This window comes from Penicillium maclennaniae (genome assembly GCF_028827695.1).
Source record: "Penicillium maclennaniae strain IBT 15551 chromosome Unknown utg000002l:1.0-2354659.0:1.0-2356205.0, whole genome shotgun sequence".
Taxonomy (NCBI): Eukaryota; Fungi; Ascomycota; class Eurotiomycetes; order Eurotiales; family Aspergillaceae; genus Penicillium; species Penicillium maclennaniae.
The window spans coordinates 1,602,372-1,624,055 of NW_026623214.1; the positions used below are offsets into that span (position 1 = coordinate 1,602,372).

Below are 21,684 nucleotides of genomic sequence, written 5' to 3' on the forward strand. Positions count from 1 at the left end.
ATACAGATCGCCTGGTTGCAAGCAGACACGACAGAAATTGTCATGTGAAGAGCCGCTTCCTATATTTTGGTAGCACTTTGTCAGCATCAATCTAATAAAGCATCTGCAATATACGTACGGCGCCAATCTTTGTGTCTTTGTATTTGAGAAGTCATGGGCTCACTTTCGAGGTAATCAACAAGCGCTGCCCATGGCATGATTGGTTGCGGTAGTGTTGACTCTGATACAGGATCAATTCCTTGGCTCTGGCTACTGGCTGGTCTGTTGGGCTGATTTTGGCAGGCCTCGGGCTCAACAAGAGAGGAACCGCGACGCGCTCGTTTGTGTGGCGCGCCGCGGCCTGGGCCTTGTGCGCTGTCTTTCTGACTTTTCCTGGGGGCCATTCTGCGGAGCGGATTTAAAGCCAGGTAGACGAAGGGAGTTTGTCAAGTCCGAAGCTCCAAGGAGTACAATTTTGAGGCCCGCGTTGAACTTGGCTTGGAGAGAGACGGGAATTTGTCAGATGGCTCCACCCGGATGAATTTGAAATTGGTCAGCAATTGCCACCTAGGTTCCGGTCTTTCCCTCTACCCACATCTACGAAGATTCCGAGACAAACTACAGCCAAAGAAGATTTTAATCGTGTATAGTTTGCCTGCTGCCAGGTCTTTTTGAATCTGACTAGTTTTCAAATATGATCTACTTTGCATCAAGAGTATTGGCCCAGTCCTCCACAGTCTGAACCTGGGCAAACAACGGCCAAACCAAACCCGAGGCTGCATCGGTGAGCTCCTTGGACCAACTTGCAGTTGCATCTTTCCTGCTCGACAGAAGTTTCCCAAATCAGTAAGGTAATTTCTGTCCAATTAGTCGCCGCTACTTACAGGAGCGTAACATGATAGCCCCTATTAGAGACAAGTCTGGGTCAGCCGAAACTTCAGGGAGAAATCGTTGTTTTACAGCGTACAGTTCAAAAGCGTGTCTTGCAGTGGCCTCCAGACAAGTATTAGCCACTAGTCCTGCAAGAACCAGATTCGTAATCTCGCGTTGTCGGAGCTGAAAGTCCAGATCAGTGTTCTGGAAAGAACTAAATTGAAGCATGAGCAGTTAATCAGGGCCCTAGCCAAACATATTCATGCTGCTTACTCGCTATTCCAATGTTTGCTCACGACCACATCCCCGTTGCTCAAATCAGGCTCCAGCCCCTCGTAGATACGAGAGCCAAAAGTGCCTTCTTCAAAGAAGTGAATGTTTTGTTGCTTCACGTGGCTAGGGGTCATGTGTCTCCAACCGCTGAAACTTTCACCCTTCCACTGTTGATGAAGGCCATAATACACAGGGATATTATGGAGGCGAGCCGTCTGGACTAGCTCTTTCATATTCTGGATTGCATTTTGCTCGTCAAGGTCTTTGAGGAGCGGGGTGAGCTTGCCCTCTGGGTGGAGGAAGTCATTGTAAGGGTCAACTAACACGACCGCGGTCTTTGGTGTAGCAGCCATTGTAGACGCCAAGTGAGTGGCAAGATGAGACTGTCCTGAAACAACTTGGGCTGGAGCAATTGATCAATTTATAGCCACAAGGGCCTAGGTGTACTGTGGTGACCTGGTGTGGGGCTCCACATTGATTACCAATTTGCGTACTAAATCGCTTCCCTGGAACGGGACTTCGTCTCGAGGCGCTGTGCCGATTACGAGAGCCCAATGCCCTGGATTGATTGGTAATCACTTTCACTCTCTCGGCCTCGGGATGAAAAGTGTCGGTTGCTCAATGGTTCGGTATCGTAATTGGTGCATCCAAAGCACAGTTTACTTGAGGAGGACTCGATAAAAATGGCGTTAGAGAATGTATCGACCCCTTGGTATGATGATACAGCCTCGGCCTCCTAGTCCTGCAAGGGCATCTTGTTACTTGGTCACATATTGGTAAGCTCTGCGAGTTTAGGCACTACCAGGGCAAGCACCATTCCTGCTGTTTTGATTGCAGTGGAGACTTGACATCATCCCAACCCGGTTTCGACACCTGGCAAATTGATTCAAAGTGGAACGGAACAATCATTGAAATTTCATCACAGCGCAGAAGACTTCGTCGGGGCCGAGGCTTCTGACAAATCCAAGTGGCTAAATCCTGCAGTTGCAGTTGTACTCATTATGATTGAAACCGGCTCGCTCAACTTGATGCTCTATTTAAAACTGGAAAGTAGTGGTAAATAAAATAACCATTGTACAAATTGTCGAGGCGTCATATTTGATTCACACAAACCACTAAGTTCCCAGTGATCTCCGGGCAGGTTCACTTTTACCATGAACGAATGAGGTGTGGCCCAATTGACCATTTCCCCCCTAATATTGTGCTATTAGAGTTTGTTGCTGCTCAAGACGAAAGTGCCACGACACTGCCACTACATTCTCTTCAAGGCAGATACGAGAACACAGAAGGGATTGCCCGATGGTTCTATGAAGACGGACGATGCTGTCTGTCTGCACTACGCCGGGGATAAATGATACAATCTTTAGTCGACGTACTGGGTGGGAAATGAGCGTCTTTGATCCCCACGCAAAGTTTCCCTGCGGTTTCCTTTATTCCGAGGACGAGGAGAACGACCCGGAAATGTACTGGGGAATACAGTGACCATTAAAAGCGGGAGAACAGCTTCCGAGCTCTGACGTAAACAAACTTCGAACAGAAAGTTCACTCTTCTTCCTGGGGTCTATTTCTGTCAAGTTAGAAGCAATACAGGGCCGTTTCATCAAGCAATTTAGCAATGCTGCAGAAAAACATCTTTTCCACCCGTCATGATCGTTGAATTATCTGCCGCTTTTCACTCTTTCTGAGAACGAGGGTATCTGCGCAACGATTGCAGCGTAGGAATATTCCGTATGATTGATATACTCATTTCCCCATTGCGTGAAGCTGACTGCCATTTCACGGTGTTTGGGCCGTGAAATCCAGGTTATATTCTGGAGATCTTTGTAAGGCCAGACCTCCTTAATGAACTGGAGTTTCAGTAAGTATCCACACAGCAAACTCGTTCTATCGGGGCGAAAAATTTGCATACTCACCTTGTAGACATTGGGCACTTCTTCATCATCGTGTCTTCTGTATGGCATTAGGCTTTCGCCAATGTGAGCATATGGGTTGCTGCGAGCTTCGCGGCCACCTTTCTCCACTTTCTCTTTCTGTTTCTTTAGATTCTCTTTTCTCTCTCCATACAGTCTTTCCTCCGCCTCGGGACCCAGTTCATCAATATCGGAATCAAAGTCACCATAGTCGTACTCTTGTTCAATGATCACTGGGAGAACCTCGACCTCTATGCCAAATGATTTGAGCACGGCGTACACGACAAGATCGCTACCTTTGAGGCCCCGTGGGAGTAATAAGTTCGCTTCTTCCACTGAGTGCGGATAAGCATGTGAGCAGTAAATCGCAAGGACGCCACCTAAATAAGTCAATGACGGGCGATTGTAGAAAATTGCAGGGCTTGATACCGTTGCTCATGAAGTCCTCCTTTTGGAAAAGCTTCTGTATTTCTGGATATAACGGCAGTTTCGTCGGATCAAGGACGGAACTTGGAATCGACGAGAATTCCGGCCCAGCCACATAGAGATTGTATGTCAAGGTAACCCGTTCACCTTCCGTGATGGTCTTGATCTCGTGCTCGCAGTCGCTGTAAAGCGCAGCCCATTGGATTGTTTTACCACTCTGAAGTGCCCAATCAAAATCAACTTCAGTTCCGTGATGCCGAACCAACAAGTTTCCACCTTTGAAGACGGATGGCAAGCAGACAACTAACGATCCGATTTGGCTTTGAGAGCGCGGGGTGTCGACATGTTTCTGAAATAGCCCTGAGGGGCCTGAGTAAACCTATGACGAACCCAACATGTTAATCTCTATTGTAATTCTTGGGAATTCCATCGATTGGGACATGGATATGTAGAGACAAGCCTCGACTTTCGAGGATTGTCTTGAAGCAAATGGCGTATGTATCTTCAAACGACTATCATCAAGATATCTCGAGATCTATGCGAAGAATGGCTTTCAAGTCTTCTCCGGGAATTGGGTGATATCAATCAACATACATTCAACTTGTAAAGTTCGGCATGAAGCTCCCGCGATGCTAGAGAATCTCCGGTTCCACCCATTGCAGGTAGGAGCAACCGCTCAACTTGCTCAGTAATTCCGAAGTCAGCTGGATGGAAACTACTGGCGAATTGTTTCGGATCGAGCTTGCCCGCCTTCCGATATGAAGGATCGATGACATCCTCCTTGCCTCGGCCAAAACTGGCCGGCTCGCAATCAGCGACGAGCTGATTTAGTCTGGCAGCGCTAGAATCCGATACTGGGCTAGACTCGAGCGGAAGAATCAGTTTGCGTGCCGCCATGTCCTCTTTTGCTGCCCAGAAAATATGAACTGGAGAAGTACTGTGGGCAATCGCCGGTCCTGCATCGGTTTCCTTGACAGGAATGGTACCACCACATACGAAAGAGGCGGAGGCTGTTTCATTAGCAATCGACTCCTCCAGGTGAAGATAGGCCTCTTCAATCAGGTCTGACGGTTTCTCGGTCTTCTGCTTCTTCGTATTTGTGCCCATCGTGGATCCTGTGGAAATGAACTGGAAGAAAGAAGTCGAAATTAAAGCTTGAGACGGATACAGTGTAATCAAAACCCGAGAGAGGATGATCCGGAGATTTGAACTGGCTGCTGTCATAGTGATAGTATTCAGTATGGTTTGTCTTGTTTTGGCCTAGCCCTGGTCCACTTCGATCCCGATTCCAGGGCTACTTGGAATCTTAATTTCAAAGCTTGGCAGTTAATCTCACGTCAATTCATCCAGACGTCTTAACACAATTATTTCAAGTGTTTGCACCGCAGGGTTGGTGACAATAGACAAGAGGTCATCTGTCAACATATCAAGGGCTGTGGGTACGATCGGATGTAGTAGTAGCGGCAATCAAACACGCCGATTCGACCCCCTTTCACTAGATCTATTCCACGGCAAGATTCTGTTGAAATTGATTCCCTTTGACACTTCTACCGAAGATCTAGCTCCTCTCATCCCCCGATAATTCACGCGAGGCCATGTGGATCGTACAAAAGATTGTTAGTATGACCCCAATAGGATGCAGTACAACATTCCGAAGAATGCTACCCAGGGACTGAAATGTCAAACTTCCCCTAAAACCCTGATGTCCATGGAACCATACTGTCCCTGCCTTTTTGTCCTATTTTTATTTTTCTGGGATGTCCCAGGTCAACTTACCCAGTTCTAGTTCTGGCCAAATTGGATTTGTCGAGTGGTTTCCTTAAAAAGGATCTAGGAATGTCCGATCGGCGCAAACGCGACACCCGGATCCCCCTTGCATGCGATGCGATGCATCCAACAGCCCTGGTGTTCGATTAGGAAGGTCCCCAGTGAGATTGCGAACTAATTCGCGCTCAGATGAGAATTTCAAACTCACATCGAGCGTCTGATCGCTCATGAAGCGGTAACTGACAGACTTGGCGCAGGAGTCACAACGCCATCCACCAGTCTATTGCCAATAGCCGCATTCTTGCTGAACCAAGACTGAGAACCTGCTTTGCCCACCATGAATAGCTTGGAACAGAGCCAAAAAAGAATGTCAGCGTTGATGAACACATCCGGGAGGGGTCATTTTCCTCAATGTATTGTCCAAATCGACTCATGCACGTGGAGGCCATATGGGTGTTAACCCTCGCTTGAGGCATTCCTGGGGTCGCAGGTCGGATTCGCCTCTGAGATGGGTCAGTTCGCTGGCTCTCCTTTATCTGCACTGCTGGGAAGGGACATCTCTTTTCTGTTTGTCACTCGTTTGAGTCCTACGTTCCTTTTTGACACTCTTTTATGACTTTACTTTTCTTTTTCGAATACTGATCGACTTGAATCGACACAATGACCATGTCAGGGCGGAAAGCGACCCAGGAGGGGGTAACTCCGCTGAAGACGAAAGGCGAGATCGATGAAGTACGACTGGAAGCTGCTTTGGGGCATAAGCAAGAACTGAGAAGGAACTTTGGACTATGGAGTTTGACAAGTCTGGGCATTGTCATCGCAAAGTACGTGGTGTCTTACATTAGTGGGGTAGCCCCGTGGACTAATGGTGTGCCAGCTCATGGGCATCGACAGGCGGAACTATCGTGGCAGCTCTCCAAAATGGCGGACCTATGGCCGTCATTTACGGCCTCATTCTGGTCAGCATCTTCTACACAGCAATCTCGGCGTCACTCGCCGAACTAGCCTCCTCTATGCCCTCTGCCGGCGGTGTATACTACTGGTCCTCGGTTTTGAGTCGCAACAGCGGTCGAAAGGCCGGATTTTTCACGGGATATCTGAATGCATGTGCATGGCTTCTATCTTGCTCGTCGATGAGCTCGGTGCTAGGAAATGAGGCGGTCGCCATGTATGTGCTGAAAAACACAGAGACAAAATGGCACTCGTGGCATGTGTTTATCGTGTTCCAGATCGTCAACTGGACGTGCTGTGCGATTGTGTGCTTTGGAAACAGGTTGATCCCGTTGATCAATCGTGTTGCATTGGTGCTTTCTATGTGTGGCCTGGTCGCCACGGTCATCGTTCTAGCCGTGATGCCGAAAAAGCATGCGAGCAACTCCCAAGTTTGGCTCGAGTATCACAATAATACTGGCGGATGGTCAGATGGCGTATGCTTTATGACTGGCTTATTGAATGCTGCATTTGCGGTCGGGGTTCCTGACTGTATCAGCCATCTATCAGAAGAAGGTACACTCAAACAACCTCAAACACGAAGCTCACGAAGCTACAAGTCATAAACTAACGACTCAAAAGTCCCAAAACCGGAAATTAAAGTCCCACAAGGGATAATGCTCCAAATGCTCACATCATTCACAACCTCCTTCGTCTACCTAATCGCCCTCTTCTACTCAATCAACGACCTCGACGCCGTCTTCAACAGCAAAATCGGCTTTTTCCCAACAGCCGAGATATATCGACAAGCAACCGGCTCCAACGCAGGTGCAATCGGTCTGATAGCAGTCTTGTTCCTCGCCACCTTTCCAACACTCATCGGAACATTCGTCACCGGTGGTCGAATGTGGTGGTGCCTTGCTCGAGATAACGCGACGCCCTTTTCGAGCTATTTTGCCCAAGTCCATCCAACCCTGAACACGCCTGTCCACGCAACTGTGGCGATGAGTGCAATGGTCACATGTCTGGGATGTATCTATATCGGCAGTACAACGGCATTCCAGGCACTTATCTCCTCGTTCATTGTTCTGAGTTCGCTCTCCTACTTTGGTGCTATATTCCCGCACGTTCTTTCTGGTCGTCGGAATATGGTTCCAGGCCCGTTCTATATGGGTCAACGGCTCGGTATGGCTGTTAACGTGATTGCCTTGATGTATATTGTGGTTACGGTGGTGTTCTTCTGCTTCCCGTTGGTTCTGCCGGCGACTGTGCAGAACATGAATTATACCAGTGTGATTATTGTTGGATTGATGTTCTTGGTTGCGATTTGGTGGATTCTTCGAGCCCGTCGTGAGTATCAGGGGCCCCAGTATAGCTTCGAGGCGGCGGAGAGGTTGAGTGCCTTTCAGAGTGGGAAAGAGGGCCGGAAGTCCTTTATTGATCTGGCGGGTTCAACATCTACTCCGACATTGGAGGATCATGGGTATGGGAAACGGTGAAATGAGGCACAAAGAAGCATCATTCTGGAAGATGTGTGCGTATACTGTCATTTAAAATTTCCTTTATTCTTTTCTTCCGTTTGATACCTTTTCCGTGATGTATAAATTGTCAAAAATATAACACGAACATACTGCTTACGCTTACTAGCTCATTCCTCATACAAGTGACTATTAAAGTAAGTAATATGGGAAAATGAATATTGGATTCTGTTCACTAGGAACGGTTCGGAAGCATCTTGAGGTCATCAGATATAAGGCGTAAAGGATTCCAGCCAGATTGAAAGTCGAAGCTGGCGACTTTACAGCCGGCACTTGATGCTCTGGCCACCCTCCCAAGAATCACCAGCCTCCAAGGTCTGCCAAGCAGACACCGATCCGGCCTCAACACAGATCATGTTCTTGTACGCATCATCTGGGCCAAAGTCGGCCATACCCTTGGCCTTCTCGATCCACGGGTTCCAGACTACAACATCGGTCAACGCCTCCCGTGTGATCGAGAACAGAGCCTTATCATCGGCGGTGGCAACAACGATCGGCTTCTCCGGGTTAAGGTCTTTATAAACGCGGTCGACCTCTTCTGTGATCGGCAGGGCATTCGAGGACTCGGTGTGAGTGGACGCGTTGCGGACCTTGTCCACATAGGTCTTGGACTCGAGGTGCTTGACGCGGATGTCGGAGATGTCCTAATGAAGTTAGTTGCTGCCAATGCCAGAAAGATCAAGGGAGTCTTACCGCAACTCGCAAGTAGGTGTGCATCAGGACCTGGAAATCGAAGTTCTGCTTGCCCTCGTTCGTTACATTGAGAGATGTCGCCAATGCATCCTTCGAAAGGGTGACACTGTAGACGAGTCCGAACTCATAAGGCCAAGCCTTCTTGAAGTCCTCGCTCAGCATGTTATGGTTGAGACCGAAATCCAGCTTGACAGCGAGATCACCCTGTCCCGAGTCTGAGGAAGACTTGCCCAGGAACTCCCAGGTGGAGTTGCGCGCGAATCCATGCTGGGGCAGAGCCGAGGTAGCGTGATTCTGCGGGGGAGGACCGAAGACCTGTAGAGCGCGAGCACGGCGTTAGCTTCTGGAGCTAAAGCTATCTGGAGTACGGAGTACGTGAGGCGTGAACATACCGGGAACACGAGCGGAATACCGCCACGAATGGGCTTTGAACCGTCCAGATGAGCCTTCTCACTCAGAAACAGCTGTTCCTGTCCGTTGGCCTTCCACGAGGTGACCGTGGCGCCATACAGGTAGACAGTGACGGACTCGCCGGAAGGCAAACTGGCTTCGATGGTGGCATCCTGAATTGAAACAGTAGGTTGGGGAACAGATCCACCCACTCCGATGGCGGACGGTTTCTTAGAGCGATCCATGTTGAGGTGCGAAGGAGGAAGAGTTGAAGCTACGTGATAGCGGGGGATCGGAGCTTTGCCCCACCGGATTACTGCCGCCAACTTTCGTGTTCCACTATTTCACCATGTTTACTCCCTGCATCTTCGAAACATCTTCAAAACATCTTCCCATTTTTCGGATCCTCCACGTCTTAACTTCTAACCGTGCTGCAAGAGCGCAGATGTGTTACCTTCTATACTGACTTTTTCAATCCGACGTATCTCGGCTACTGTTAATCTCCAGCCTAACGCCCGCATGTTCTGTTCCGCTTGCTCCGCGTCGCGAACTCCGACCGTGGGAACAACGCCCTTGTTGATGGAGTAATTAAGCGCCACTGCTGGGACAGGCACCCGTCGCTCCTCAGCGATGCTCTTCAAGACTTCGATCGTGGGTTCGAGCATATGCATAGGGTAGCTACTGAAGCGTCTGGTGCGAGCAGGTTCCTCAAATCGCGAGTATTTACCTGAGATTCGACCCTCGCCGAGCGATGCGAAACCCTGGAAACAGATGCCGCGCTGGCGGCACTCACGTATCATCCCGCTAGTTTCCGGAAGACGGCGAATGACCGAGTACTCGCACTGGGACACGGCCAAGGGTATTCCGGACTTGGCCAGCTCATCCGCCATCTGAATCATTTCTCGCGTGTCGTAGTTGGCTACGCCCACCGCTCGAGCCATTCCGGACTCTACACATTCCACCAGACCCTCTGCAACCGAGGAGATCAGGCCGGCGTGGATGGGCCCATTCACCAGGTAGATGTCGACATAGTCGAGACCGAGGCGCTTGAGTGACCCATTGAGCTTGGACTTGGGTCCACGTGATTGAAGGAGCAGGCTGCTCAAGTTTCCAGTCGAGTGCCATTTTGTCTGCACTATGAACGAGTTGCGCGGCATGCCCTGGAACAGCGTACCGCAGATCCGCTCACTTTCACCGTCACCATAAGACTGTGCCGTATCCACAAATGTTAGGCCAACTTCCTTCAATTTACCCCATGCTTGGTGGATTTTAGGAAGGTCGATGGTCGGATCGTATCCGAATGTGGCCTTGTCGCCCCATGCCCACGTACCAATACTCATGTACGGGATGAGGACGTCTTTGCCTCTGTGTCCATGTAGAGCAATTCGACTCTGGGAATCTGGTATGATATCTCCAGGTAGAACATGTGCTGGATCACTGGACTCAACGTCCACGGGCTTGGGGTGCGGCGAATGTATACCCTCTGTTGCGGACATGCCGGAGGCCAAGCCGACCTGCATCATATATTGAGTTCCTGGGGTAGCCATCATGGTATAATGATTTAGTTTTCTTTCAGATTAATCTGACTAAAGATTGGCAGTTGGAAAGTATTTGGAAAATATTGAAAATATGCATGGAATGTAGATCGAAGAAGGTGGGCGCTTGTGCCTTTATCTACTTCTGGTCTCCAGGTGGCGGGTGCCCTGCGTCAGTCGCCATCGTCAAAACACGGTTACAAACATTGCATCTTAGGTGATATGGACGCCTCTGTTCTTTATTGGATTTGACTGGAAGAACTAGAAGCTCAGTGTCTTGCCTCTGATGCATGTCGTGGCAACTCCATCCGGAGAGGTGAGCTTAAAGCACGTTTGAGCTCCATGTAGTGGCCAGTTCAGGCCTTTGCCATGGATCACTTCATTCACAATCTCACTAGCTGAGACCTTAGATTTCCAGTTCCAGTACTCAGTCCAAGAAAAACTTAGACAAATTTCTATATTACGGATAATGGATATTCCGAAGTCATTCTGAAGGATCCACACTAAAGACATCAGAGTTGATTGTGTTCTGCATCTCTCACAGACAAAATATGGCATAACAATCAGCAATTTTTGGATAATGAATCCTTTCACCTTCCTCACCCAGTCTCGCGCGAACGCAGCCTGGCATCCAGTTGGCCTTGCTTCCGCGCTTCCTGATTTGGACCTCGATAAGGACGCATATCGGATTGCGCCAAGGTGCAAAGCTTTTACCATTCCGAAAAATGAAGGCAATTCCGAAGCCAAACCCCCGGTAGAAGCAGATATTGATATGCCGGGGGATTTGAAGGACCAAGTCCTCGTGTTTAAATACAAGGGGAAAATCCATGCCGTCGATCATGTGCGTGACTCAGAGATAAAGACCTTTGCATTAAGCTGAACCTCTATAGCAATGCCCTCATTCAGCCTTCCCGCTTTCCCAGGGTAACGTCTTTGACATTGAAGATTTTGGGATCACATTGAGTAGTGGCATTTCTTGTCCCAAGCACGACTGGTCGTTCGATCTGCACACTGGGCGAGGTGATCGCGGAAGCTACACGCTCAAGTTGTGGGAAGTACAACTACGCGACCCGTCCTCACCAGATGAACTCACGAAGGACGATAAGGAAGTCTGGGTTCGGCGCAAGCAAAGGATTGGTTAGCGTTGAAGTTCTGTTCATTTTTCATCCATCGTTTAGCGCTTTTCCAACCCTTCTTACCAAGCATTACAGTTATGAAATCAGAAGAGATCGCCGTGAGGGGCCGATCATACATAAATCTATCAATGTGAACGTCATGATTCACGGTAAGGAACTACAGAGGGACGAGATAATGTAGGAAGGTGTTAGGGCCTTTCAGTTTCATTCGTAGAATGTCCCCATGCCTTGGCGTTGCGTCCGAAAATTTCTCGTCCTGCCTTTATTTTGAATCAAGAACCATCCTGCTTACAACGACACTTGATGGTCACTCAAGCCCTATCAAAGCAAACCTTTGTTCCTTAATCCAAGCCATCTTGACACGCGTTCTAGAAGCAAGATGAATAAACAGTCCGATGCCTCGGCCCCTGACGCCCCAACGACCCACCACACGAGCAATCCGTACCATGGATTTCTTCTACTTCGGACAAACTGCCTGATCGGGTTATTGCCGTACAGTTCAAAATTGAGATAGAAAAGATTAGCCAACAACCTTTTTACATCGCGCAAACTCCGCACGAGTAGTGAGCACAATGCCGACTAAACCAGTGTCATTCCCCGGGTTCACTGCGCTATCCGAGCGCGTCTTCCTACGCGACGGCCATGATTCAGCCAAAAAGTCACCTCCCAATGACCCAACTACAATCATAATCTTCGGCTGGGGCGATGGCATGCCGAAACACGTCTCAAAATACACAGATGGCTTCCATGAACATTTTCCTACCGCTAGAATCTTAGTCGTTCTATCGCGTACGCTCCAAGCGTCAAACCAGCCCCTGGAAGCGCGCATCGAGGCGGTCATGCCCGTTATCGATACTGTGTTCCCTACGCCGACAGGCGACAGCTTGGAAGATGAGCGCATTCTTTTACACGCAATGTCGAATACAGGCGGTATCTTCTGCGCTGCTGCTGTGGTCGCTTATCAGCGTCGGCACGGCGCGGATAAGATGTTGCCGCATAAACTTCTCGTCTGCGACTCCACGCCTGGAAGTTTGGATTTCGCTTCTCAGGTCGGTCGCTGGTCAAGAGCGATGGCGGTTGGAACGGCCAAATTCTTCCCGTGGCCGTTCATTGTCACGCAGGGCTTGTGGTATGTGTTCTTGTGGGCAAATTTTGTCTGGGAACGTGTGCGCGGTTCAGAGCCGTCTGGTGCGTGGGCAAATCGGGTGTTGAATGATACGACGATTACGACGCTCGATTCGAGCAGGTTGTATCTGTATTCGAAGGAGGATGAGATTATTGGGTGGAAGGATTTGGAGGAGAATGTTGCGCAGGTTAAGACTATTGGGTATCAGTTTGAGACGGAGATGTTCGAGGGCTCGCCACATGTCGGGCATATGCGCCTGCATCCGGAGCAGTATTGGAACAGGATTCTTGAGTGTTGGAAACAGGCGCAGGCGAAGCATTGATTCGGAATTCCTGGGATGAGGCACGCTGAGGGCGTTCGTACAGTGGATTGGTTTAGACTCCTATACTACTTACATTAATGCTTGGATAGACTTTTCGGTACCATCAATGGCACATTGCTCCACGTAACAGAGTTTACAATAGGTCAACCCGAACACTTTCTGAGCGCATAGTACTACCGGAAGAAGAAACGACTCGGAACAAGCACTACAATGGAAGGATTGAAAATGAAGATATAGTCCCCAGTACATATGCAAAGTCGCTGTTGGTTTTGTGGATATAAGGTACAGGTGGGGAATAAGGACAATCCAACAGATTAACATCCAAAAAAACAGTGTCATGTAAACGCCGTTCGCTATGCATTGTACCGGCGTGATGCCTCATGCGCTTCGATACGAATGTTGAAAAGCAAGTCGTCGACCTCGCGGAGGGCATTGGGTCCCAAAGCGGCCGATTTCATGTCACTCAGGAGCTTTTTGAGTGACTCGGAGATGCCTTCTCCGGTAATATTGGAATGAGGGAGTTGTGGTGTAGTGTGGTATTCAGCATTATCGATGTTCACCACTTCTTGGATCACCACACTGGGCCTTGGGTGATGAGAAATATCAGTTTCATCGTTCGTTTGTACATCAATGGAAGAGCCCATGTCTGTCATTTGTGAGTCGGTGGCCTCCTCGGTCGAGACGAGTGGGAGGCTGTCGGGAATCACGTCCTGACCATCGTGTTGATCTTCAAGGAATTTGCTTTGGCGTCTAGAAGAACGTGTTTTGCGAGAGCGGGTGCCCGGGATTGACCCGGCTTGACTCGAACTCTCCTCAGTGCTGGCTTGGATGGACTGACCTTCGAGGCGGGCGAGTTTGCGTGATCGCTTCGAAGGTGGTCGCAGAGTAACTTTATCTTCATTGTGCTCCTGGACCGATTCGGAGATACCGTTTATGGTTTCTTCATTCCTTTGAGAGCCACGGGTAGAGCGGCGCAGCGTTGGAGACGAAAAGTTGACTGAAGAGCTATCCACTTCATTCAAGTCACCGGCATCGATTTCTTTGGTCGATGAAAGCCTGGTTGACCGACGCCGCTCCTTTGCTGTGGGCGTACGAGATTCATTATCATCCCGCTTCCTCTTCTTTGTAGAGACTGGTGAACGCGGTTGCTCTTCACGCTGGACTTCGTCAATGTTCTCACGCAAATCGACCGCGAGTTCCAAGTCTTGTTCAAGCTGAGATGCTATTTGCGTTTCCACGTCCTCACTAGAGGAATCAATTGAGTAGTCCGGAGCTGGCGCTGGCTCTAGCAATGGCTCTGGAGCTGAGATGGGAGGGTCATTGATATCAACATGTTCCGTTTGTTGGCTCTCCTCATTCGATAGCTTCGATGAATTCCTCTTTCTCCTTTTCTTTTTAGACGCAGTTTTGGATTTGGAATTCTGCACGGGAGAAGATTCAGTGTCCTTGATGGGCGTGTCAATTGGTGCAATACATTTAGGATTCTGGTCATTGAACGCGCCATGACCCAAAGCAGACCGCGTGCGACGGCTGGGTGGCCTTTCATCCGATTGATCAGCTGCTTTATTTTCCTTAGGGTCTTCAGGCACATCGTCCTTGGCGGAATCTGCGGCGTGCTTGTTGTGTGAATTCAATGAGGCAGTGTTGCTCATATCGGTTTGCTGCTCGGCTGCACGACGAAGCATCGCTTCCTTGGCTTTTGCAGACCTCCGCCGTTCATTTTTCTTGCGTTTTAGGCTTTTGTTGGGACTGGGACTGCGCGAATCCAGCCCCGGCGGCGAGGACGGGGGATCTGAAGCATCGGTCATCATGATATCTTGATGCTTCAATAGAGGAAAATCTGAGTTCATGGCCGGTGTCGGATCCCGAGTTGCGGGAGTTGGCGAAGAGCCGACGAAACACTCATCGTTCTCCGCAGGAGCAAGAGTTGGTGTCAACGGAATTTCACAGCTTTTATGCGAGCTTTGCAGCCTGCGCAGGTAGACTGGCGTATCGTAGCCAGGTTTTCCAGAAGTGTTCACAGGAGAAGAGGACCCGATGTTAGCAAGCTCCTTGAAGAAATCTCTTCGGTTGGCTGGGAAATGAGCTCTAAAAATGTCGTCGGTGAGTTGATCGTCTTTGAGCTCAGGTTGTACATCAGGCAACTGGGGTTCAACCGACTCTGCACTTTCAACAGCATTGGCAGGCTTTCTTTCAAGGGTGGGTGAGGCGATGGAGCCATGTGATGAGTTCACGCGTGATTGAGGAAGATCGGGGCTTGTAGGTTTGTAACTAGGGCTGTCCGGATTCAACGTCTGGGATTCCCAGGAGTCAATAGGAGGACCAACGAGAATGAGCCGGATGAAACTCACTTTTTCAATATCAACATGCTCTTCAGGAATGAAGTTGGAAGCAATCAGTCGAGCCCTGCTTTGGCGTGCACTATCCTCCATTGCACTCGAATCAGAGAATGCTTTGCGAGCTGTCTCCGACTGTTCCCAGAAGCCAAGGAAGTCCAGGGCTCTTGACATTTGAGTCGACTCCAGCCCTTCGCGAATTAGACAGCCAAAGTTCTTATAGTCCCCAGTGTCGCCAACGCAGGTATCTAGCACGGTAATAATGGCACCTGACAGTGTTCGATACTACCAATCAATTAGCCTTTGTTAAAGCACGCTACCAGATAGAGACTCACCGCATTCTTAATTCGGCTATCTACACCATCAAACTTTTGTTCTTCATCTTTCATCCACGCAGCAAGGGTGGGTTGTAACACGAGAAGAAAATTAGAGCGGAAATGCTTTGTGCCAGATCCGAGAACGACAGAGAAGGATTTCAGGAACTCATCCAGACCATCGGTCTTTGGAGAACCAACAAGTCTGTATGCCAACTGCAGGGTTGATGCGATCGCCTCGACCAGCTGTGCAGGAATCGATGATGAGCTTTCCTGCTGAGTGATAGTATTCGCGGTTCCCAGCCCAGTCTCTCGTGTGAAGAAAATCGAAGAGGCATGGTTGAGTAGTGCTGTAAGATACCGATGGGAGACTTCAGTGGGAACGAATAGAAGGCCTTCGGCGAGAGGCGCGACAATCAAAGTAATTTGATCACCCTTCTCTGTTTCCACTACATGCATGAACGCACCTAGTAGATTTGACCACTCTTCGGAGCAATCTGTGAACTGCAAACCAGACAACAGAATCTTGATGACGTTGTCATAATCGCGTGAGACAGAACCATCACGCTCGCGGGCAGACTCGACTGGGAATGACCGTAGGGCATCTGCAGCCGCTCGGGCGCTAGATTTCCAAACTTCTTCTTGAAACAACGACAGATGAGAAGAATGAGGAGACCTTCCGGTACTAATATTTGCACACTGCTGCAAAAGTTCGAGACGGGACCCACGTGAGATCCTGACATTGCATGACGCGCCAAGGGTCTCATCAACCAGACGACTGTAGGAAATAGTGGGGGTTGTTTTCGAGTTGGTTGTCATGATTATTCGCAGAAGATGAACAATCGGATTTTCCAGGTTGGTGCCTGCGCCGGACGGATGATGTGCGGGGGTACTACCAGTCTCGGATGTCCCATCCAGAGTCTTCAGGAATAGCTTTTCGGTAAAAGGAATTCCGCCGAGTGAGAGGATAACTGTTTTGGAAAGGAATCTGAATCTTTCGTAGAAGAGATCCGTAGAATCATCGCCAAGTGCGTTCAAGGAGGACGGCCCGGCAATCCACAGACGATGAAGTAGGCCAAGAGCACTTGCAACAGCCTGCATAGACTCGCCCGATGGTGTAATTTCTTTGCTAGAAGCAAGGGACAAAGCACTCACAAGACAGTTCCAGGCCGAGGCAATATGTGAACGCTCATGTGCATCATCATCCCAAACTGATGACTTGAACAATGACTCAAAGACCCTTAAAACCACAGATACTCTCGAACGTATCCATTTTGGGTCCACCGAAGGAATCTCCTCCACTTCAATCTTGCTGTTGTCATTGATTCGATTTTCACTCCACACCTTGGCTTGTTGGGTCCACAAAATGTTCCCCAATACACGGGAAGCGCTGTCGCTGAGAGCCGGTAAGGTTGAGAACGTGCTTGCAGATGGCATGGCGACATATTCCTCCCAAATCATATCAAGGTATCGATAAGAGGAAGACGGACGGAAAGTGTAGTAAAGCAGGTTATAATAGCTGGCCAAGGCAAGTTGTGTGGGTGGCGATGCAGACTTATCCGACTTCTTTTTCTCAAATTGCGAAAGCACCGGCCTGCCCAACATCTTCAATAGAGCCAGACCGGTGGTTTCGTCGGGGCTGACGGCATACACGAATCGATTCCAACTGACAATTGCATGTGCCTTTATGACGGGCTCGCTGCAGTTGAAGCACTTTTGAAGAACAAGAACCCAGTCCTTGAAGTGTTCCCACTGGTCCAATCTCCACTTCTTACTCCGAAGTAGGAGAACGATAATGCTCCAGACCTGTGGAACATGAGCTCCGCTATCAACAGAGCCCATCATTCTTGACATACGTTCGTGAACCTCGGCGGCCATTTTCCTGTCACTTCCAATAGGTCGATCGAAAAGCTCACGGATACTCTTGGAGACACCAGGGCTTGGTCCTGCAGCCATGGAAATCTGAAATCCAAGGGCGACGGCTTTAGCTCTGGTTTCCTTCACCTGATTCAGAAGGCCATGAACCAGTTGCTCAACCCAAAGTGTAGAATGGGAGAGAAACGTTCCCTTGGATTGAGTGAGAAGGCGCTGATAGATACTCAAACGATGCAGCGCAATCGCTTTACCAGAGATACGTTGGTTCTCGTCTTGTAGAACAGTGAGGATGCGAGTGACTCGGTTACTCGACATGACTTTGGAACCAAAGTTTTGAGTGGCCAGAATAGACATGTAATGTGTCAAGACGGACTTGGGCGCTTTGCCTTCCTGGAGACCAGTGATTGCATGCTCCACGAGGAAAACCCTGAAATCCTCCGAGAGCTGCGCTGAAATTTCTTTGTGCCACACAAAAGCATTGCAGAGCTTCAAAGCCTGGATGGCGAGATTTGTGTCTAGTGGCGCGGGGTCTACAAGATTTCGAGTGACATCACGCTGGATGAAGTCTGTGATCAAGCCCAATTTTTCAGCAATGTCTTTACCCGCTGGTAATCCATCATATGTGCGCAAAGCTCCAAAAAATTGCATGTAAGCATCAAGTCGAGAGGGTATGGACTCTCCAGCTAACTGCTGGATGACCGATTCGAGGAGCATGGCAAGCGATTCGGTGGTGAAGGTATCAACATTAGGAGACCACACAGGAATCGGAGAGCTGGTCTCTTTGAGAATGGATTTGAACGGCCGGTTATCGACTGAGAGCGGGCTCTTAAAGTTCGGGCTGTCCTTCGACTTAGACTTTTTGGGAAACCGTGGAGACTGAATTGTGGCGGTGATATGTGGCCATGGCGAGAATGTCACGCGTTTGGAACCGCGACTTGATGGAGGAGCCCTGGTGTCTGGTTGAGATGACTGCCCGGGAGTTTGAGAGACTGGCGACTTTCGATCTTCAAGGCGAGAGCCTGGCCTTGGGGGTGTGGGCGGCCGAGCAGGGTCGGGGAGAATCTCGACCATGGTTCAGAGGAAGTAGCGAGCGAAGTAAGTGAGCATTGCTGGATGGGAAGCTGATCGAAGCCCTCCCATGAACGACCGGAGTTGATGGAAGCCAGGGCCGGTTGAAAACTAGGTTCAGACGCGCCGCGCATCGCGTAAAGTGGCCGCGTTAGGCCTCAGGCACCATTTACGCGCTATCCAGGTGTCGAGGCCAATATCCGTTGCATGACTGACACCTGCTAGACTGATCATTTTCGATCCAGCGACAAGAAATATTCCAGGACTCTACTGGTAGGAAGAGTTTGCTTATGCAGCTGTTTATGAATGGATGCTGTCTCAGTCCATTTTGTGACCTTATTGTATACCCGCCACGGTGCGTGGCATCCAGATGATTCCCTCGTCACCATAGAATTAGACGATTAATTTGGTACATGCAGAGTACAGTTGGTACGATGATTAGATAGACATCTCAATTGCCACGTTGGAAAAGTTCCAAGACCTTCGCACACGTCGAGTCAACCAATAATTCAATCTGTTTCAGCCGAAGACCCTATCTGATTGTCAGCTCTTTCAGTTATCTCATCCCATCGGCAGGTGTCACCGCCTGCCTAACAGGGTACAAACTTCATTCGCGACTATTCTCGAGCTGGTTTGAGCTTGCTATTCTTTCCTTTAAAGACAAATAATTGGGCATCGGATTAATATGCTATGTTAACGCCACCTTTGTAACACAAAGCCTCTAGATTTCATCTGGCGCCGGAGCCGCGGATGATGCAGAAAAGCCCGAAGAGCTGAAGTGGGGTCTCTACGAGATTTCAGATCGCATCCCCTTCCCGCGTTCTCGGTTTGAACCTCTCAACTACTTGCAGTCTGTATGCGTTTGCTGTTAAGCCTTTGCGCTCTTGTTTGACTGTGCTTGTCTCTGCACTGCCAACCTCTGCTATAACGGTTGACTGGAAATCTTCGAGTACCTTGATTCTTGCCGCCACGATCTACGCATTTCACCATGGAGTTTCTCCAACTACAAGGCCCAGGTAGGTTTTGACATATAAGAGTCTACAAGATAGACTCAGCTTTGCGGCAAGTCAACTCATTGCCATTTATAGCAAAGCTTCAACAAGTTACAAAGTTGCTTGATTCTCTCAAAACGGATTTGCAGGAGAAGCAGCTCACACCGGCACGTAAGTCTGTGGGTCTAACAAACACGAACCAAGCATTATACTTACATAGCTTCTCTTCCAGAAAGAGTGCAGACTCTTCTCCAGCTGCGCCAGCTCGGCACGAACCCCACCGACGCCGGACCGATCTACTGCAACGATGTACGATGAATACAATGGTACCATTCGGACCGAGCTCTGACAGGTTCGACAGGGAATTAAGATACTAGCGCGCTATGGTATTGAAGGAGAGTCGGCCGATGTGCGCCGCGCCGCCTTACGCTGTGTGGCTAATGCACTCCTCCTCGACTCCAAAATGCGCCAGGTCTTTGTGAACACAGGACTTGCGGGCAAATTGGCGGAAAGACTGAAGGTGTGATTGGAGATGGGATCAGGCACTTGGTAGACTCTAACAAGTCCATGTAGGTTGACAATTCAGAAGATGAAATGGTCATGAGCCGAATCCTATTTCTATCAACATACGACACCAATCTTGATTTCGAGCTCTTGATCAAGAAGCATGCCCTTGGTGACAATGTCAACTACGTATGTCCAACTACTTCGCTCGGCCACCTTTGCTTATACTTACTCCCACGCAGCAACTCGCTCGCCATGCCAAGCAATTCCCCAAGTCGGGCAGACAGCCTCTGTCCCAAATGGACGAATTGGCCTTGATAGACACCTTGAAACTTATCTTCAACGTTTCGAAGATCTATCCAGACCTCGCGGTCACATTCTCTCCTTCGATACCACACGTTCTCAAGATCATCAGCCGCATGGATATCCCCACAAAGCCTCTGGAAGGCCTGGTCAGCTACTTGATTAACTCTTTGTCAGTTCTTGATCTGGAAGAGAAGAAGAGCAAAGTGTTTGAGAGTAGCCCTCTTTTTCCCGAAGTTCAACCAGAACTGCAATGTGGATAAGTTGATCAACATCCTTGACCAAGCAGTGTCAGTATACAGCCCTGAACAGCTTGAAGAGAAGGCCGTGCCATTATTACACTCCCTCATCGTTGTCCATGAAGTCGCCCCCGATGGACCGCGCAAATATATGCAGTGGCTTCTGCTGCCAGAGGACAGCGACCGCAGCTTGCCTATTGGACAGACCGACACACTTTCATCGCGACTATTGAAGCTTTCGACCAGCCCTTACCCGAAACTTAAGACTGGAATCTCCGAGCTCATGTTTGTGCTCTCTGGAAAGGATGCAGAAAACCTCACAAGGAGGATCGGTTATGGCTTCGCTGCGGGATTTTTGGCGTCTCGTGGTATGGAGATCCCACAGAGTGCCGGCGAGGCATATGCCGAGAATGGGGGTGACGCATCGGTCAATCCGATCACTGGCCAGCGCTGGGCGTCAGAGCCAAAGGATAATGGTCCACCTATGACGATGGAAGAGAAGGAGAGGGAAGCAGAGAGACTATTCGTTCTATTTGAAAGGTCAGTCTATAAACTGCGAAGTGATCTTGTCAGTCACCCGCTAATCATGATGACAGGGCGAAAGCAAATGGTCTTTTGACCGTGGAGAACCCTGTGGCTCAGGCTCTTCACGAAGGAAGATTCGAGGAATTACCTGACGATGCTGATAGTGATTGATATCTGCAACTTTCTTCAAGATGTACATATCTGGCAAAGAGCATGCAACGCGAGGCAGTTGCCAATCAGAATTCGATGCTAGAATACCATAAGGCATCACCTTCTAACCTCATTTTCCTGATGAGTCTCGAATATTCCAGCGTTGCTACATACGTGTTCCGGGGAAGACTGATTTGGTGTCTTCCTCGCGTTGCATTCAATTGTCTTTCTCCACCCACAAGCATCCCGGTCACCTCATGTCTGCTCCAGAACATGCTCGCTCGTGGACGACTCGCGCTTTGTAGATTTTTCGAAGGCTGTCTGGACGTTGGTAGACAATGGAGGCTGCGTGGCCTGCTGCGTACATTTCGGGTTGCGCAAGTTCGAATTACCTTTGACGCGGTCGATTAGGCTTGCGAGGCCTTTGAACATCGTGCTCGATTTTATCGTGTTGATCGGCCTCGCTACGGCAACGTACGG

General features: G+C 49.4%; 9 protein-coding genes across 9 annotated transcripts; 4 read left to right on the forward strand and 5 right to left on the reverse strand.

The window, feature by feature from the left end:
• Positions 1–678: 678 nt before the first annotated feature.
• N7477_001831 (cysteine hydrolase family protein) lies at positions 679–1,478 on the reverse strand (the record flags this gene model as incomplete). Its single annotated transcript, XM_056963494.1, has 4 exons — positions 679–799; positions 864–884; positions 947–1,066; positions 1,126–1,478. The coding sequence occupies 4 exons, from the start codon at positions 1,476–1,478 to the stop codon at positions 679–681; spliced, it is 615 nt and encodes a 204-aa protein (XP_056826413.1).
• A 1,305-nt stretch (positions 1,479–2,783) lies between these two features.
• Positions 2,784–4,685, reverse strand: N7477_001832 (uncharacterized protein; the record flags this gene model as incomplete). The annotated part of the gene is made up of 4 exons (XM_056963495.1): positions 2,784–2,972; positions 3,039–3,415; positions 3,465–3,840; positions 4,056–4,685. 4 exons carry the CDS (start codon positions 4,683–4,685, stop codon positions 2,784–2,786), a joined length of 1,572 nt encoding a protein of 523 aa, XP_056826414.1.
• Positions 4,686–5,888: 1,203 nt separating this feature from the next.
• On the forward strand, positions 5,889–7,657 carry N7477_001833 (putative choline transport protein; the record flags this gene model as incomplete). Its single annotated transcript, XM_056963496.1, has 3 exons — positions 5,889–6,052; positions 6,106–6,734; positions 6,801–7,657. The coding sequence occupies 3 exons, from the start codon at positions 5,889–5,891 to the stop codon at positions 7,655–7,657; spliced, it is 1,650 nt and encodes a 549-aa protein (XP_056826415.1).
• Positions 7,658–7,956: 299 nt separating this feature from the next.
• Positions 7,957–9,024, reverse strand: N7477_001834 (D-hexose-6-phosphate mutarotase; the record flags this gene model as incomplete). Its single annotated transcript, XM_056963497.1, has 3 exons — positions 7,957–8,340; positions 8,390–8,704; positions 8,782–9,024. 3 exons carry the CDS (start codon positions 9,022–9,024, stop codon positions 7,957–7,959), a joined length of 942 nt encoding a protein of 313 aa, XP_056826416.1.
• A 177-nt stretch (positions 9,025–9,201) lies between these two features.
• N7477_001835 (uncharacterized protein) lies at positions 9,202–10,326 on the reverse strand (the record flags this gene model as incomplete). The annotated part of the gene is made up of 1 exon (XM_056963498.1): positions 9,202–10,326. One exon carries the CDS (start codon positions 10,324–10,326, stop codon positions 9,202–9,204), a length of 1,125 nt encoding a protein of 374 aa, XP_056826417.1.
• A 568-nt stretch (positions 10,327–10,894) lies between these two features.
• On the forward strand, positions 10,895–11,456 carry N7477_001836 (Rieske (2Fe-2S) protein; the record flags this gene model as incomplete). Its single annotated transcript, XM_056963499.1, has 2 exons — positions 10,895–11,155; positions 11,205–11,456. The coding sequence occupies 2 exons, from the start codon at positions 10,895–10,897 to the stop codon at positions 11,454–11,456; spliced, it is 513 nt and encodes a 170-aa protein (XP_056826418.1).
• A 566-nt stretch (positions 11,457–12,022) lies between these two features.
• N7477_001837 (TMEM53 family protein) lies at positions 12,023–12,898 on the forward strand (the record flags this gene model as incomplete). The annotated part of the gene is made up of 1 exon (XM_056963500.1): positions 12,023–12,898. The coding sequence occupies one exon, from the start codon at positions 12,023–12,025 to the stop codon at positions 12,896–12,898; it is 876 nt and encodes a 291-aa protein (XP_056826419.1).
• A 353-nt stretch (positions 12,899–13,251) lies between these two features.
• Positions 13,252–18,494, reverse strand: N7477_001838 (uncharacterized protein; the record flags this gene model as incomplete). The annotated part of the gene is made up of 2 exons (XM_056963501.1): positions 13,252–15,519; positions 15,570–18,494. 2 exons carry the CDS (start codon positions 18,492–18,494, stop codon positions 13,252–13,254), a joined length of 5,193 nt encoding a protein of 1,730 aa, XP_056826420.1.
• A 985-nt stretch (positions 18,495–19,479) lies between these two features.
• Positions 19,480–21,225, forward strand: N7477_001839 (synembryn; the record flags this gene model as incomplete). Its single annotated transcript, XM_056963502.1, has 8 exons — positions 19,480–19,507; positions 19,580–19,654; positions 19,716–19,792; positions 19,845–20,003; positions 20,057–20,176; positions 20,230–20,496; positions 20,555–21,069; positions 21,126–21,225. The coding sequence occupies 8 exons, from the start codon at positions 19,480–19,482 to the stop codon at positions 21,223–21,225; spliced, it is 1,341 nt and encodes a 446-aa protein (XP_056826421.1).
• Between the last annotated feature and the right edge of the window lie 459 nt (positions 21,226–21,684).